The 13,265-nt window shown below is 35.6% G+C and overlaps 2 protein-coding genes across 13 annotated transcripts in view; one reads left to right on the top strand and one right to left on the bottom strand.

Annotated features, from left to right (window-relative positions):
• The window catches only part of GSDME (gasdermin E), a 110,227-nt gene extending 98,171 nt beyond the window's left edge, over positions 1 to 12,056 (top strand). For all 6 annotated transcript variants that reach the window (XR_009505026.1, XM_059933771.1, XM_059933775.1 and 3 more), the window contains one exon: positions 11,944 to 12,056. The gene's annotated coding sequence lies outside the window, so the exon portion shown is untranslated. The remainder of the gene's footprint in view (positions 1 to 11,943) is intronic.
• PALS2 (protein associated with LIN7 2, MAGUK p55 family member) overlaps positions 1 to 13,265 on the bottom strand; it is a 128,090-nt gene that overhangs the window by 4,605 nt on the left and 110,220 nt on the right. For all 7 annotated transcript variants that reach the window (XM_059933765.1, XM_059933766.1, XM_059933768.1 and 4 more), the window contains 5 exons: positions 11,895 to 11,994; positions 11,490 to 11,558; positions 9,045 to 9,206; positions 3,596 to 3,798; positions 2,515 to 2,643 (listed from right to left, as the gene is read on the bottom strand). In XM_059933765.1, the coding sequence (XP_059789748.1) occupies positions 2,515 to 2,643; positions 3,596 to 3,798; positions 9,045 to 9,206; positions 11,490 to 11,558; positions 11,895 to 11,994 (663 nt within the window). The remainder of the gene's footprint in view (positions 1 to 2,514; positions 2,644 to 3,595; positions 3,799 to 9,044; positions 9,207 to 11,489; positions 11,559 to 11,894; positions 11,995 to 13,265) is intronic.

Raw genomic sequence — 13,265 nt, forward strand, 5'->3', positions numbered from 1 at the left:
TAGCAAGGAAGCTATCTGAGACGATTAGGCTCATGAAATAGGTCTCAAGGGCCAACTTAAATAAGCCCCTGTTGGTCAAAGATGGGGCGATTTGAACATCAATAAGAATAATAATTGCAAAAGAGTAAAACACATCAAGTAAGTTTAAATCCATGTGCTCATGATGAAACTAAAAAAACCACAAACCTTATTTGGTCACCTGTCGCCTCTGGAGACTGTTATGGAACAAACCCATTATTCTGAAAACTGACCCTTAAAGGGGAAGTATCAAGCGTTATGTTCTGACTTTCCTATATATACTCTACTTCAGAGTCATCAACTAGTTGATAAGGAAAAGTTATTTAGAAGAATTCTAGTTTATAAATGCAGAACAAATCACAAACTTGGAATACCACCACTTCACAATTCCTAAAAAATTAACTGAGCCAGGCAAAGATCAATAAAAATTGCTAAAATCATTAGGTTAAGAGCTACTGAGAACTTTACAGATCAGGTCCCATTTTTTTCTATGACCCAGTTTTTTTAAACAACTAAGTTAGAAGGTTAAAAGAGAGGGGAGGGAGGCAGTGAAGACTTACAGATTAAAACAGTCTAAAGGGAGAGGTCTGCTTCCAGCTAATATGCAATAACAGATATCAGACTAACACTCCTGCCTGACAACCAAGACAGACCAAATGTATGGAACAACACTTTTTAAGACACTGTGTACATCAGGTAATGGAAGACAGGGGTTCCAGAGAGACAGGAAACAAATGAGGTGAGCCCTATGATTACCCCAGGTTACTGGCTTGAAAGAGTTTCCAGGCTGTAACACAGTGAGGTGGAGCCCAGGAGGACACTACTGGATTCTAAGTTGGGACAGAGCTGAGAGCCCAGGGAGAACAAGGTAGCAGGAGTTTGCAGGACAGAATACTGGCTAGAATAGCAGTATGGAGAGAGAACTCTGAAGATTTGCAAAGGTCCCCCTCCAGCATTCAGCTGAATACCAATCTGTGCACATTACCACTACCCAGGGTCGCCAAAGAACCACCAGAAAGGATGAGAGGTATTCTTTCTGAGCCAGGAATAGTACCGATGCCCACCAGGCAGAACAGAAAACCTCATGTCGCATGGGCCATCTGGGAGAGTGCTCAAATGGGTCTTGCCTCAGTACTGAAGAATAATTGCCCCTAGAATGAGAACTGCTCTGGTTCTACCTAACAAATTTTTTAAGCAAGATCTGAAAGGAACAAACTGTTTCCACGTAACTGCATCCCAGGACAAAGCTCACTATGTCTGGCATCCAATAAAAAATTACCAGGATTGCAAAGAAGCAAGAAAATAAGACCCATAATGAGGAGCAAAGTCATTCAGTCAAAACCAATCCAGAAGTGATGCAAATGTTAGAATTCGTAGACAGTGATATAAAAACATTGATAACTATATTTCAGATATTCATAAAGTTCAGTAGAGACATGGAGCAACCTGAAAAAGAACAAAGAGGATTAAAACCACCTGATCTCAAGGCTTATCACCTATAGTGTGGAAGAGGTAGAAGAACGAGGGAGGGACTCTGAAGGGGCACAAGGAAACTTACGAAGATGAGGGACATGCCTGTTATCTTGACTGCAATAGCTTCATGGGTGTATACATATGCCCAAGCTTATCAAGTTGTATACTTTCAACATGTACAGTTTATTGTATATCAATTATACCTCAAGCTGGGGGAAAAAAAGAGATTTAGAAGACATCAGGTAAATGCAACATGTTAATCTTGCTTGGATCCTGATTTGAACAAACTGTCAAAAAAAAAATGATAAATACTGAGGAAATTCAAATACAGACTGTATATTGATGATATTGAGAAGAAGTTGCTCTTCCTAATGTTTGATGTGCTAATGGTATTATGGTTATGTCCAAAAAGTCTATCTTTTAGAGATAAATACTAAAGTACTTATGGTTGATATGATATCAAAGATTTGCTTCAAAATAATTCATGGTAAGGGAGGAAGTGAAGCGAGGTCTAAATGAAACAAAAATGGCCATGTGTTATTGAAGCTAAGTGATGGGTACTTAGGAGTTCATTTCTTCCCTCTTTTGTACATATTTAAAATTTTCCATAACATGAGAAAAGAGAGGAAGAACAAGAGAAAAAGACATGTAACAACTAAAAGTCAGAACACCTAAGTCTACCAATAGTAAACCTTATGATGAACATACTTGTTTTTGGTCTTGGGGACCAGTTTCCACATTAGTAAAATGAGGGAGTTAGATTAATATGCACTTTTTAACATTGGTCCATTTCATTTACATAGGGGGAGTAAACTTTTGTTTTAAAATAGAGTGAACAATGGTTTCTAAGTAAAAGCAATACTGTTCCAAATCCTAACTACATCTAGGGAACAAATTTTTATTCTCCAATACCTTATACAGTGTGTTTATTTCATAAATATGGATAGAATTAAACATGCCCAAAAGAAAAAGGAAAAGTTTTAGGAGGAAAATAGTACTGTTAGCCTGAAAAGAACTGCTTACCGTCAGAAGCTTGGTAGTGATACCAGCATCCACTACAGCCTTGTGCATGGCACGTAACGTCTCTAGTTCAGGAGCAGCAATAAACACAACATAGGGCATGAACTCGGATGTCCTCAGCACTTTCAGAGCCTGTGTAGAAGAACAATTACAAACCAATTTATACAGGATTAGAATTTGAATTATGTTACCCTTTAGTTTATACTAAATAATCAAAGTCCATCTGCCCTCTTCCTCAAGATAAAGGACATAATTTAATACTTGCTATCTGCCCCCCCCTCCCTTCTATCCTTTTGATTCCATACAGTACTTTCCTAAAATGGTGATCCATTAAATTTTGTTCTGACCTCAATCTCACTACTTTTTGGTACCCTTGAACAAAGGAAAGTATTAAACTTAATGATCCCCTAATCATCAAGAATGATGTAAATGCTTTCCATGTTAATTGTAGAATTCTGTTAATATTGAAAAAGCAGAAATAATTTCAGTGTCCATTAACTGGAGAGTGGTTATATAAATAAATATATATCTGCACTATGAAATACCATGCAGCAATTACAAAGAACAAAAAAAGCTCTACAGTACCTAACATGAAAAGATCTTCAAGAAATACTGTTTAATGAAAAAAGGTTAAAGAATCTGTATAGAATTTTTCCATTTATATATAAGAGAAACAACCACAAAAATAGAAAACCCATCGGGTTGAGTGTAGAATGGTGAGAAGGGGTCAATAAGGGAGACATGGAATGAGAATGAAATGAATGGTGAGTGCGTGGGTGACTTTAATTTTTATTCCTTATGTTTCAGCCTTGTTCAAATTTTAAATTTAACATTTCCTAACACATGCATTTATATATTACTTAAGCAAGTAAATAAATACTAAACTTCTATCAAGCTTCTATAGCTATCCATGCCTCTGTTGGCTAATAGATCAGAGATTTATTTAACTAGTTGTTGATGCATAATAAGGTTCTCTATCGTCACAGGTAATAGAGGGAAAGAGCCACCCTCATAATCTGAAGAAGAAACAAAAACTCCACAGGAAATAAAACTTAAAAAATAGCTTTGGAATCATGCAGCTTACTTGTGGGTTGACGTCCAAAATGCAAGTTCGTCCAGTTTGGACAACTTCAAGAATAGAGTCAATCTTGGTTCCGTAGAGATTTCCTTCATATTCCCCATGTTCCAAATATTTTCCAGCTTTAATATCTGCTTCCATCTCAGATCGTGACACAAATTTATATGCCTGGCCATCTTTTTCATCTTCCCTTGGTTTCCGTGAAGTAACTAAATAAAATAGCGTTGAGAATTTGTACAGAGACAGTGCAGGGTATTAAAAAACAAACTAAAATGCACAGGGTAGCCTAAGTCTTTTCGATTTAGTGCAGGGGTTGGCAAACTATGGCCTATGACCAAATCTGGCCTGCTTCCTATTTTTGTAAATAAAGTTTTATGGACCACAGCCATGTTCATTCATTTTATCGCCTATGGTTTCATTCGTTTTACAATGGCAGAATAGTTGTGACCCAGACTAGATGGCCTGTAAAGCCTAAAGTATTTACTATATGTGGCCCTTGAATAAAAATGTTTGCTGACCCCTGATCAGGAATGTTTTAAGAGGTAGTCTCCAATATACAATTTATATCCAAAAAATGTGCTTTATAAAGTCAGATTGAAACTCAAAATATATTTACCTAGAAGCAGAGCCCCAAAGTTAAATTCTTAACTATGGTGAGAGCTAATAAGTGTGAGGTATATTGCAAGTGAACATCTTTTCCAGCTGACCAGCACTCCCCTTCTCCTTAAGGAATATCAATTACAGCCTTTCTTCACACTTCTTTGAACATTTCCTAATTGAGTGTCCAACAGATGAGCAAAATTCTATTCTTAGTTGGTATTATCAATTTTCTGAAGTGTAGTTTTACCCATAAATTATCTATCCTTTATCTTGCCCCAGCACCAAACTTTTCTTCTAGCTTCCTTCTAATTAACATTCCCAAATGCTAATTGTTTTGTTTTGCACCTCGGTGGATCTAGCCACCTGGATGTTGTTATGGTCTAGTAACTTGCTCTACTCTGACCTGAAGTATTCTGAGAGAATGAGAGAGAAGAGACCAAGTCAAAAACTTAAAACATCCTTTTGTCAGGTATTTTAGAGACATACAACTCCTTTGCAACTTGGCCGTGCTAGGAATGGACGATTATCACTTTTCAAACTGTTGCAGAGGTGCAGAGTTAGGTATTCTCTGCCAACTTGCTAGCACTCCCTAGGAATAAAAGTAATTTGTGTATGTGTGTGTGTTATTTTCAAGTTTAGCCTTAATCTGAGTTTGCCTAGATCAGATATAAAACAGTATTCTACTTCTATTAATCAAGTACTTATACATGCAGAATATGTGACAAAATCATTAGCCACATGCAATTAAAGTTACAAAGTAATCAGATGAAAAATTGACAGAATTTTGACTATTTGAAATAAGCACAACACATCAAGAAAACTTTTATAAGAAAAAAACTTTAAGTTCAAGCTCAATAATAAGGGTCTAATTCACAAATAAGATTATTATGTACAAGAGGATTCCCTTTTTCCCCTGCTGTTTTCTGGCTCATTCCAGACCACTGTGGAGAGATTTATAAAGTCACTTAAAGAGCTTCAAGATGCTATGATGGCTTTTCATATTCAAAAATGTGTGATCTCTAAGGTTTCTGGGATTATTCACCAAAGGTGGTATGATAAAACTCCTAAGGCAATTTTAAACTCCCCAAATACATACATACTAGGACTTGGCTTAATATCTGTGAAGATAATTTTAGAAGAGTACGACTTTTGGGGACGCACTACAGTGAAACCATACATGGGAACGTGCTGCTTGAAATAAATATGTACAGGCACACACACTGCCCCCCAACACTACCTCCAACATGTGGAGGGAATCTTAAATTCTTGGTGAAATGTTTTTAGTTTACAAGTGAATTTTAAGGAAAATACCATTCTCTAGTGAAGACTCAAAAAAGAAATCTACATTGGCACATAATTAAGCCCCTTTCCATTTCTAGAACAGAGAAATTAGAGCAGGGTGGATTGACTACAGCTGATTCCTTAGGCTTATATGCTAAGCAACTAAGTAATGTGATTGCTTAGAATTTAAGTTTTGTGATTGATAGGCAAAATTCTAATCTTTAGTAGCTCTTCAAATAGTCAGGAAATAATCAACAAAGTAACATTTTATTTGTTAACTATCCCAAGATGTATTAAAGGGAAAACATGATTCATAAGGTAGCTTGTCCACCTGGATTAATAATTTTTTATATTTTATTTTAGGACCATTTCACAATATAAAGAGAAGACTAAGTCAATTTAATCCAACACCAGCATTTACTTCCTTCCCTATGAGACTTCCCCAACCAGCCCACCAGACAATGTGTAGCACAAGACTGTGTATCAAAAATTAGGCAAACTTGTCACACTTCATCAGTATTTTTTGTGTGTGTGTTGATTCTGAGGCTTAAAACAAACAAACAAACTAAACACTATATAAACATGAATGATTTAAAGAAAAGTAAAACACACCTACATTATATGAAGACGTGATACTTGACAAGGTATGGATATACATAAATATTTCTATATAAAAATTCAGACTTGAATCTTTACTAAAAATAAGTCTTGAAAGGTAAAATAGTACATCTTCTGGAAATTAATTTGGCATGAAGAAATCAAGAAGTTGAAATAAATATATTTAATACTTCTATATTTATAAATCTCTCTATACATCCTTTGGTCTAATAATTTTACATCTGAGATTTATGTATACACATTTTATGATCTCTTTATTTATAACAAAAAAGCCACCCAAACCATATAAATGGGTGATAACAGTAAAGCATGGTGTACTTATATGCTGGAATATTAAGAAGCTAACACAATTAATTTTTTTACTGTTTTTTAATCATGATAAGATATACATAACATAAAATTTATCATTTTAACCATTATTAAGTGCACAATTCAGTGGCATTAAGTACAGTAACACTGTTGTGCAACCATCACCACTATTCATCTCCAGAACCTTTTTATCATCCTATAGAAAAAAAAAAAAATTACACTCACTACTTAATATTCTTAGAAATACAGAAGAGATAGCTCCCACAAACAGATGATGCTGTGGGAAAAAACAGGAAACAGAAAATAATCCTAAAATGAAAAATATGACTACTTATGATAAAACATTGATGAGATAGAAGATAAAGAACTCAAGGTAATCTTTTAAAGAGTAGAATAAAAAGATAAAGGGTTGGACAACATGATTTAAAAAAGTAAGAGACTGAGGAGATGAATCCAGGATGTTCAACATCCAGCTAATAGAAATTCTAGAAAAAAGTGAATAGAGAAAACAGGGAGAAATCATCCAAGAAATAGTAATTCCCCAGAATTGAATGACATGCATCTCTAGTCTGAAGAGCTCACTAATCATCAGCACAATAAATAAAAATAGATGCACACAAAGGCACATCATTATTCAGTTATAAAGTAATGAAAACCAACAAAATAAAAAGACTGAAGGAAAATCAGGTCATGTATGAAAGGACAAAAATTAGAATGACATTAGACTTCTTAACAAAACTGGGTTAAAGAGTAACATCTTTTGGGTTTTACAATCTAGACCTTCTATTCTCAGATAATCAATCAAATAGAAGACAAAAAAATATACAACTTCAAAGATGCAGAAATTACATTCCATACAGCATTTTTTGTCAAGTTACAAGGCATGTGCCGTAGCAAAACAAGGCAATAAACCAAGAAAGAAAAAGAATGGGACCCAGGAACAATAGCTTCAACCCAGGACAGCAACAAAGGGAAACATCCCTATGTGCACGTGGGGCAGCCAGAGTGGAGAGTGTGTAGCCCTCACTAAAGCAGGAAGACTGAGGGTTGTGGGACAGAGGCCTCCAAGAAAAAAGCATGACTTACTAAATAAGAGGTTCTTTGGTTTAATACAAAACTATACGCATGAACACATAAGACAAAGACGGGAAGAAAAAAACGAACTTTAGAAATTGCTGGGTTGGGGGAGAGGAAGAGGCTGTTCAAGAAAGTGAAACTGAATTAACTGAAACTAGAGCTATCTTTATGCTGGGAGGACACTCAGGAAGTCAGTAGGTAAGGCCTACACTGGACAGAACAAGAAATAGCAGAATGAAGACATTATTAAGAAATATGGAAGACTAACAAAATAAATAGCAGAAAGATTGAAAAGTGACTGTTTCTGGTCTAGGCCAGAGGTGGGGTAGAGGAAAATGGAGTTATTTTTCATAACATATTTTTGAGAACTACTTGATTAAAATATGCTACATGTATTAATTTGATAAAAATGAAAAATAAAATACTTTAAAATACTTAAAATACTTTGATCACAGTGAGATTTTTATTTTGTTAATGACTTAACTATGATTTGTCTGATTTAGTGATTTACAGTGCCTACAATGGAACTCAAAGTCTTACCCTGAAGGGATTACAGACAGCACATGAGGACAATGACAGGGTTATTGCCCCAATACACCCCTAAAAATGTCAGCAATAAGATTACTCACTGAGAACTAAATGTCAAAGCATACTGGATGAAAGCGGAGAAACTCTAAAACTCATCCAAAAGACATGGAGTGATGTTAGGCTAAGATTTGACATGGAAAGCTTAAAGGCATTAAAATACCTACAGAAATTCTGTGTTAATCAAAAGGGGGCTTGGTCAGCAATGGAAGCACAGAAAGGGGACTTATAAAGGCAAGACTGGCTTGTGTTCAGGGGAGAGCGCATGTAAGTTCCCACAAGTAAAGGCTCATGTATCTCCAAAATGAATGATATCACTGCCTTATTATAAGGACTAATATACATTTGTACTTAACTCCTTGCTCTAACTCCATTCTCATCAAGCATGCTTCTGACATTATTTAACTTTCCTTGTAAATGTGCAAATAGAGAAAGAACACAAAGATCATAAAATGAGTGTCTGGTTCATTTAATGGTTATTATTTCCCATCAGTATTATTGTATTTTGTATATAAATAAATGTGACCTTCGTTAATGCTGCCTGCTCTGGAAGAGGAATCTCTCTTGATGTGCTATCAAAAATCAGGTTTAGGACCTTACAGGACTGAAAGCTACAAGCCAGATCATGAGTGTCAGAGGATCCAGCAGGTTTCCCCTGCTGGATGAAAATACAACTTTTCAGATACACATCAAATGTACAAGAAAATGCACAGCTAATGCTGATTTTGCCACAACTCTTAATACTTGCATTTAACGAACACTTCTGGATTGAAGAGTTTGGAGAAGCGATTGCCACCAGGCAGCCAGCTGACATGGCCCACAATGCTATTTCAAGACAGCTGTAGAGTCGCCAAGTTTTTCAGTATCATTTGCTTGTTCATTTTCATTGGCGTAATTAGAAATTACTTGGGAATAAAATAATAATAATCTGCCCCACCCCCACTCCTTCTTTCCAATTAAATAGTAAAGGAAACAGAAAACTTACATGGCACTGTGGTTCCAAATCTAGTGGGATTCAACACTATGAACCTGTTTTTCAAGCTTCTTCGTCCCACACCTTGAGCTCCTATCAATACTAATGTCTTTCTCTGGAAGGGAGGCATTTTGGCTACCTCCTCATATATCTGGATTTCATGACGATCAAATTCTAAAAGTAAGGAAATGGGAAAACATCATATTCAGTTATCTTTTATTTTTATTATTATTTTTTAATTAATTTTGGGCTGTGTTTGGTCTTCGCTGCTGCACGCAGGCTTTCTCTAGTTGAGGTGAGCGGGGACTACTCTTTGTTGCGGTGCACGGGCTTCTCACTGTAGTGGCTTCTTTTGTTGCGGAGCACGGACTCTAGATGTGCGAGTTTCAGTAGTTGTGGCATGTGGGCTCAGTAGCTGTGGCTCGCGGGCTCTAGAGCACAGGCTCAGTAGTAGTAGTAGTAGAGCAAAGGCACACGGGCTTAGTTGCTCTGCAGCATGTGGGACCTTCCTGGACCAAGGCTCGAACCTGTGTCCCCTGCATTGGCAGGCAGATTCTTAACCACTGCGCCACCAGGGAAGTCCCTCAGTTATCTTTTATATGGATGAAAAACCTCTGCTATTCTGTTCAGTAATGGCTTACTTGTCTTGATAGTTAAGTATCACTTGAACTGTACTTAGTACAGAGTTTTAAAAATAAATTTGGTAAAGTACAATAAATTATTTTGTACCCTGATTTAAACACCTGCTTCTATTCATTTGCCTTAAAAAATTGTCTAACAAAACTAGAAAAATACCCTTACTTTATCCTTATCAGATAATCTATCCCTTAAAACCTGTTTCTTATCAATTCATCAGTAGAAATAATTACTTAATATAATCAAATTGCAAATTAGTTTATGTAATCTATTCCACTAAAAGGTGAGTATCAAATATGGAGGACAGCAGTACACTTAGAGTGGCTGCTTAAATAAGTTTCATAGAATGAGTATCCCCTTCCAATGATACAAATGAATAAATACTGTGTGGTGAACTCTGCAAATATTAGTTTGATTAATAAAATGCATATAGACAACATACTAACATTTAAATATTAAGAATCTAAATTTATGTATAAAATAAAATGTTGGATCTTAACTATTTTCAGTAGAAACACATTCCAAAATTATGATCAATGGGAAAATTAGAAATTTTCCATTTTGCAAGAAAGCTTTAAGAATATATATTTAATGAACAATAAAGCCCAAGAGGATTTGAAATATTATATTACCTATATTATGGCTATAACTCTCAATCTATAGTAATAACACTTCTTCCTTAGGTTATTATCTTAACAGCAACACTTTCTTTGCACAATTTCTCCACAATAGATTAAGGGAGAGTCTAATTTCTCCTTATTATAATATTATTATTATAATATATTATTATATTATTTCCTTTATAATGTGCTATTTAGTTTATTACCAATATAGAGGTAGCTCTGAAGTCAAGAAAGCACTTTAAAGTTATCAATTCTTTTGAGTAAGCCTCCAGAGCCTTCTGATTCTAAGAGCTGCATTTCACTCTTATCAGCAGCCTTTATAACTGAAAAGAATTAACTGTGGTAGGTGTCATATTTATCTTTCTTTAAGTCTGAAAGATTTAAGAAAGAATCCTACTAGATCAGGCTAAGATTTGTTTGGTCCAGTATTATTTTTCCAAAAGTATCATGGACAATGTTATGGCAGAATATGGTTGCCCTTAATCGTAACTCTTTTATTATCTTTATAAAGGCATTCTGTTCTGTAGAAATGACACAAGTTTCTATCAAAGTTCTTGAATAGTTTTAATTGTCACATTGTTCCTTCATTAATACAAGCATAAATCCTAACCAATTCATTTTATTATAAACTATGAGTATAAAATAAAGCACACTAGTGATAGTGCAAGTATATATATCAGGATTTAAATAATGCCTGTATATTATTGTACCAAGTGTTCACATGGCAGTCCCTTGCAGTTGGGTACTAATCTGAATTAATTCATTTAAAATTATACATTTAGAGTGTATGCCACTTTGAGTAATGATATAAAGCTATTTCATACTTCACTTGGATTTCTCAAAAAAGTATTTAAAACATACCTGCGGGGCTTCCCTGGTGGCGCAGTTGTTGAGAATCTGCCTGCCAACACAGGGGACACGGGGTCGAGCCCTGGTCTGGGAAGATCCCACATGCCACGGAGCAACTGGGCCCGTGAGCCACAACTACTGAGCCTGTGTGTCTGGAGCCTGTGCTCCGCAACAAGAGAGGCCACGACAGTGAGAGGCCTGCGCACTGCAATGAAGAGTGGCCCCCGCGCGCCACAACTAGAGAAAGCCCTCACACAGAAACAAAGACCCAACACAGCCAAAAAAAAAAAAAAAAAAGAACAGTTTAAAAACAAAAAAAATAAAAACAAAACAAACAAAAAAAACATACCTGCATTTCTGGTTGTGAGATACATCATCTTTTTCTTTTTTTTGCTACTTATGGTTCCACAAAAAGGTCCTGAAGGATGACAAGGCAAATATAACTTAAACAATATGTCAGACTATCTACATTGCCCTGTGGTGTTCTATAGGGGTGGGAGAATTATCTTCCCAGTGTTGCATCCTACAAAGCAGAAGCAGGCAGGGGTGAGTTGAGCCACTGAATTCTGATACAATACCAGCAGGTGGCAGAAAGGGAACAAAAAGTTTACTTTTGAGAGCAGTACACTAAAGCAGATGAGAGGGATTAATTCTAGATATATTTTAAATAAATTCATCAGCTAATTCAGATGAAAGAGGCAAAGAAAGGTGGCCACAAATGACTACTTGTTACTTATTGTATCGAGTTCATCACCTGAATTGTCCCAGTCTCTTCTAACAAATGCCTTTCTCTTCTCTTCCAGGAACTGGCTTGGAATGAGACCAGCGCTTCCTCCCTCTTTTACATGGCTAGCCTAGAATCAAATTAATGAATTGTATATCTCAGTGATCAAAACTTGAGACCACATTCTAATAAGTAGGACAAGCAATAGTCAGTTAAAAAATAAAATCACATTTGATCTTAAGAAACTGACCTTGATATTTAAATCCATGGCATTGTCAGGATATTGAAACACTTTAGTACTGAGGAATCAGTGGGTACCTAACCAGTGTGCTATTTGGTAGTGAATTTTTAGACCGAAATACAAAGGTGTACAGGCTCTTTAAATTACTAAAACTTTTTATTTATAATACTAAACTAGTGAGAGTGGAAAGGAATAAATGCTGTTATGTGTTGGCACCTAGTTAGGTGTTTGTTATCCAATAATTCTACTACGTTGGTATTTCCTGAGGCCAAATCAATGGGAAAAAAAAAAAAAAGAGAGACAGCACTGGGAGAACAGAGTGGAGAGTTTAGTTCATGCTACCAGGAATCTGAATATCCTGAGGGGAAGTAAGTTTAAAATAGGTAAAACCTCACCTACTGTCAACAAACTAACTTTTAAAATGAAACCCAAAGAAGTGCTATTTCAAAATAGTGGCTGGAGAACTGGCTATTAACGGCTTATCCCACAACATTAGTGACTTTATCCTTACAGCTAGCACAGAAAAATCCAGTATCATTTTTAGCAATTAAAATCCTGAAAAATACAATTCGAGTAATAGATGACAAACATGCAGGAAGAGATAGAGATAGATAATAGTGACGGGGTTAGAAGAGAAAACTAAGAGATGGCATTCACAGAGAAGGGAAAAAAGAGAAAACTGGGAAAGTTTAAAAAAGGACACTGTCACAGAAAGCAGATTTTTTTAGATGAGTTCTAAGAAATTCAGTGGAAACCTCTTGAAATCATGGATTCCATTTAATTTACTCATTTCTTAGTTCTCTCACCACACTGTGCCCTTATACATCATAATGTCTTAATTTAAATTTAAGGACATATTAGCAAGACTATTCTTATTCTTGTAATTCATTCCCCCTTAGAAGTCAGTATAACTTATTAGAGCTAATGTGAGTTACTAATATCTCCATTTAATTCAGAATTTAGTGCTAGGTACCAGGTCCTTTTCTTTCACACTTTGTTCCTTAATGAGACTCTCTTTTGCTTTTACAGTTTAAGAGATTTTAGACTTTGTTTCTCCAGTTCTGAATACTGTGGTTGCTAGTCAGTGTAAACAATTACAAAACCAGACTTATTACTTATGCTAGAGTTTTCTGAAAACTGTACTAGTGGAAAGGAAAAGG

The sequence above is a fragment of the Balaenoptera ricei genome, chromosome 9, assembly GCF_028023285.1.
Source record: "Balaenoptera ricei isolate mBalRic1 chromosome 9, mBalRic1.hap2, whole genome shotgun sequence".
NCBI classification, from domain to species: Eukaryota; Metazoa; Chordata; class Mammalia; order Artiodactyla; family Balaenopteridae; genus Balaenoptera; species Balaenoptera ricei.